Raw genomic sequence first — 4966 nt, forward strand, 5'->3', positions numbered from 1 at the left:
AGACAGACTCGTGAAAATTATTTTGAAAATCTATTGTTTCATGATAAGTTTCTTTTGTTATCTTTGATTAAACAATAGCGCTAGGTGTTATTCATCAAACATTTTTTCATCAAAATAGGAACTTTTTATTCCACTCTCCCTTATCCAACTAGTTTTAAACGTTTTGGTTGTAATAATAAGAAGAACATTTTCATGTTTCTTTTTAAGCAAAATCTCTACTTCTATTTTCCCTGTAGTTAAGCTAACCTTGAAGATTAGTTTTTTTCTATAATTTTCCCTTCTTTCTCACACAAGATGTTTTTTTCTCTCTCTTTTCATTTTCTTATTTTTAGTTTTGGACTTGAGGAATCCTGCAAGGAAATTTCATGTTATAGCTTGTAAAAGGGGAGTATAGGGGAAATGGATATACATTTACTTCAAATTTTATTCATGAATAATTTTTTATGTTTGACTTCCAGAAGACTTTTAAAAGTTGACTTCTTATCTCACAGAGAGTGTCTCTCTTTTTCTTGAATTTTCGAGATCAATCTTTTTTGGGAGGAGGGGCACTGTTTCCGAAAGTTGAATATTGAATGAAAATAGGAGTACAGTTTTAACGGTTTTATACGTTTTATTTCTTATCTACTCTTAGACCACTAAAAAAAACTAAAAAAGTGATATAAATAAAATGACAAGTACAACTGAGGATTTGACAGATTTTATTGACGACTTTATGAGTAAGGATAAGAATGCCAATATCCAGACAACTACACAAGATCAAGAAGTTGGTGTTGATGAAGATTTAATTCACATTGAGAAAGTGGAAACTGTGGAAGCCACACCCTTCTTTCCAGATACTGTTGAGCTTTCACCTGATTCTCAAGAAGGTCAGTCTAGATATTGATTTTCCTACTATACCATTCAGAAGATTTACAGAACTCCATATGAGAGGTTAAGTAGCCCCCTTTTTTATTTTTTTGCTGAATTATTTTTCTCTGGTTTGTCATTATGATGAGTTTGTCTTCTCAGAGCCAGTTGGTCTATTCTCTTATTTTCTTCAGCAAAAGAAATAATATACCATCTTACAACATTTTTTCTTTAGCAACCTTTATAATATGCCATCCTTGAAAAATAATATTATAAGATAGAAATCTCACTGGAGAAAAACTTTTCTACTGTGTACTCAGACCTTCCATAATTCATCAAATGATGTTATTTCCAGATATTTTGAATGGAGAAGATTTCAAATATGCAGTTGAACGTCAACTTTCGGAGAGTGGTAAAATCACTAGTATTGATTATGAGGTTGACGGAAATAAAATCATGATTCAAGAACTCAAAAGTTCTGTGGTTTCTCTCAAAGTTTCAACATCTCGGATTGAAAGAGAAGTGAAAGAATTGTCGGACATTGTTGGCAAATTCAATACCGGTATTCCCCTCCGTTATTTAAACACACTTATCGGCAATCCAAAAACGTATTTAGATAAAATATTGAGAATTTAGTTGGACAGTATTTATGCGTGGAGCTGGGTAGGGTAGTCTTCGGTAAATATATTATTTATTTTAGAAATTGAAACCGTAAAAAGCACAACTACTATTAATTTCACGTAAAATTTCACAATGTTAGAATGTAGATTGGAGGTATTGGAACTCAACTACATTACGATGCAGCTTCCTAGTTTTGTTCGTATCAAAGATTGGAAATTTCGTATGAACTAGATTTCTTAACTGTGTCATAAATATTTCACACCTTTGACTTTGAATTAGTTTTGACATTTTATATCAAATTGAACACGAGATAGATCTACTTTGTCTTTCTCAAACACGGTAGTTAAAGCGAAATAATGCGTCATCTTTGCTGAGTACACCACAGTGGTAGAGCACTATTCGGTACCGGCAATTTGCTCAATATGAACAAACAACTGACACGGTAGGAAAGGAGGATACGAAAAATTGGTCTTGATCAATCAAATTGCCGGCACCGAATTGTTGTCTACTTTTAAAGATGTTGCAAATTTTGTATCAGCCAGGGATGGAAAAGCTCTATCTAGCGTTTCTTTATCAGTCATTGTACAGAAAGAAACACGGGTGTGTCGTTCGACGTTTCGACGGTTGTCTTTATCCTATCAAGTGTTTTATATTAGATCTATGTGGTTTTGGCTTGAGTATAGTATGAATAATAAATTTTCTTTATTTTTATCAAATTTTCAGACAGACAAACATTGGATAATTCGTTGGTAGATTTAGAGTTTCGTTTCAACGAATTGGTCACGCACGAGGATGGGGATCTGGGAACCAGGAGAGAAACAACAAACACTTCTAATAATGAAGAAAGTGAAAAGAATGCAGATTTCCAAAAACATATAGTGACTCTAATTGAACGATTGGAAATTAAAGTCAAATTGATGGACGAAAAGATCTGCACTATTGGTATGATTTGTTTTTTCAATTCTCTTTTCTTTGTTTAGCTTTTGTTTATTTTGTTCTCTCTATTATGACGTGGAGAATCGTTGTTCGAGTTGACGAAGAATATTATAAAGATGATATTACAGCACTAAGATTAATTGTAAAAGAATTTTAACTAAGATTTTGAAAGATAGGAAAATAGGTAAATTCTACGCTGACAAGAAATTTCGATTCTTTGGTATTTTTTACCAAAGGCTGGTTTTGTTTTTAACTTCTTTGTTATGATATGGTTTCAGATCAGCAAAATGCAAAGGTGAAATCTTTATCAGAAGAAATTTTAAGACATGAGAAAATTGTCGAAGATTTGAAAAAAATGCTGACCCAGCAAGCAGACGAACTTACGAGAATCAACTCTCAGAAAGCACAACAAGGTAATATGAATCAGAAACCTTATCTGTTAAAAGACCTAGATAGGGAGAACATTCTCAATGCTATTTGTTGCTACTATTTACTTTGTTGCTTTTATCTGACAGTAAAACTAGCGAGAACCTCAATACACCTTTCCCAAGTTTTTTTCGACCTCTCCAGTTTGAAACGAGAACTTGATACTTTTGAAGCTTTTGGTGATACAAAGTCATTCTGAAAATATGAGCTTTTTTTGTTGGTTTTGTCGTAGTAGAATCTTTCTAAATTTGAATGCAAGTAGAGCAGGGTTTTGGAATAGTGTTTTTCAAAAAGTCGAAATAAACTCGGGAAAGGTGTATTTGTGCCGGAAAAGTTATTGTAAGATTGGTGTAAATATGGCTGTGAAACCAGTGAATATGAAATATATTTGAAATAAAACTCTCTGTTTGTCGGTCATGGGAGTTACGAGGCCTTATGTGAAGTGAGACGTTTAGAAATAAACTTTATCTGTTTTTTATACAGTCACCACCAAAGTGAGTGAACAAAAAACCACAACAACGGAAAACATTAAACCGTCATACGCAGCATCGTCCCCATCTAGTAACTTCGTCGCTTTACAATCATCAGTCAATGAATTCATTGCTAAAACAGAACTTAATGAGCGTAGCATTGCCACAGCTTGGGTAGGACTTGTTGGTGCGTTGCTGTTGATTCCCATGGCATGGATCATGGGAAAATTCTTCTAAATAATTCAACATGGAGATGTTGAGGATGTCAGCATCCTTCCGATTTGTTACACCAAAAACTCTTTCAGGTATGTGCAACCTAGGAGACGTGAAGTCATTACCAGAATGAGTACTGTTTACCGTTATTCCATCATCTATTAAAATGGCAGAATATATTTGAAAAATCAAAACTTAGAAAACGCCGGAGATTGGTTCCCGTCGAACTGGCCACTGGTTCGTTTTTGTTGGCTTCTCAGCGTTTCGTCCGTTTACTTTTAGCAAGACGAGTTTTGTTGATTTTGTTTTTATTTTTAGTCAATAAACATTGGACTGACCAAAGATACCATTGCAGATCTAATTAACTCTCAAAGAATTATTATCATTTGATCAATTATTGGTCAAAATTATTTATTTTAGATTTTAGAAATATATTAGTTTATTGTGACCTGAAAATATTATACATAATATATTTGTCGATTGTTCTTAACGTGTATTTATTTTAGAAGAGCGTGTTATATTGTTTTTAAGTATAGATATTTATATTTCTTGTTCATGATGATATTTAAAGAAAGTTCTGTTACATTAACATTTAACATCTACTAGTCTACTTAGTAACTATAAGGACTACCGTGGGATTGCTAAACTATCTCATTTCTTCATGTCGTCACTTTACAAAGGAAAAAGAGCGAGACTTTGGTTAGGTATGACAGTTTAGTATCAATATAATTATTTTCTAATTCGTTAATTCGAAAACTCAATCGAAAATAACTTCATTTATTTTTCGTTCAACACAATATCTTTATATATCTTTCTCGATAGTAGCAGCCGTCTAGTTACATGAGCAAGGTGAAAATACCAAATAATTAATAATAAATATTTACGTCCTAGACATAAGTTATCCGTAATCAAATAATTAAACTCTATGTTTGGCCCATATTAGAAACTCATACGTGTTAAATTTGAAATTGTAAAAGAAAGTGTACTCTGGGGGGGGGGAGGGGAGGGGCAACTAACGACTTGTGAAGACTGAATTCAGACAGCCGAATAAGTAACACGTGAAAGAGGCTATTCAGCGGAACGCTGACGACTATTTTGCGGAACGCTCAAAATACACATAAATTGCGGAACAATATAAAGCTATTTTGCGGAACGCTCAAAATAAATCCATGTATTATCAAACGACACAAAGATACAGAACTTAAATCGTCAATTTCAAACTAGCTGGCAGTGTTTTTTCAAACATCAATACATTTTGATAGAATTTGAATTATGTAGCGGTTTTGTGCTCGTTGAGACAAACAGGAGTGGGATATTGTGATAAAGAAAAAACTCAAAGATATAATTATCATTTTCACACGAGTGATTCTTTGATTTTAGAACATAATTAACCCTTAGACCACGAGGGACGCGTATATGCGTCCAAAACAAGCCACAATACTGAGTCTCAGACT

General features: G+C 33.3%; 1 protein-coding gene across 1 annotated transcript; it reads left to right on the forward strand.

Annotated features, from left to right (window-relative positions):
- The first annotated feature begins 619 nt into the window (after positions 1-619).
- LOC136822955 (intraflagellar transport protein 74 homolog) lies at positions 620-4101 on the forward strand. The gene is made up of 5 exons (XM_067079257.1): positions 620-866; positions 1202-1408; positions 2191-2409; positions 2682-2816; positions 3313-4101. The coding sequence occupies exons 1-5, from the start codon at positions 668-670 to the stop codon at positions 3534-3536; spliced, it is 984 nt and encodes a 327-aa protein (XP_066935358.1). The 5' UTR covers positions 620-667; the 3' UTR covers positions 3537-4101.
- The last annotated feature ends 865 nt before the right edge of the window (positions 4102-4966 follow it).

Source organism: Clytia hemisphaerica, unplaced genomic scaffold (genome assembly GCF_902728285.1).
Source record: "Clytia hemisphaerica strain Z4C2 unplaced genomic scaffold, Clytia hemisphaerica genome assembly, whole genome shotgun sequence".
In the NCBI taxonomy this organism is placed as follows: Eukaryota; Metazoa; Cnidaria; class Hydrozoa; order Leptothecata; family Clytiidae; genus Clytia; species Clytia hemisphaerica.

Bases quoted from the DNA above. Each gene is read 5' to 3' on its own strand.
- LOC136822955 (XM_067079257.1), top strand. From the start codon at position 668: ATGACAAGTACAACTGAGGATTTGACAGATTTTATTGACGACTTTATG. The intron at 867-1,201 runs GTCAGTCTAGAT...TGTTATTTCCAG, and splicing joins TTCACCTGATTCTCAAGAAG to ATATTTTGAATGGAGAAGAT. The intron at 1,409-2,190 runs GTATTCCCCTCC...TCAAATTTTCAG, and splicing joins TGTTGGCAAATTCAATACCG to ACAGACAAACATTGGATAAT.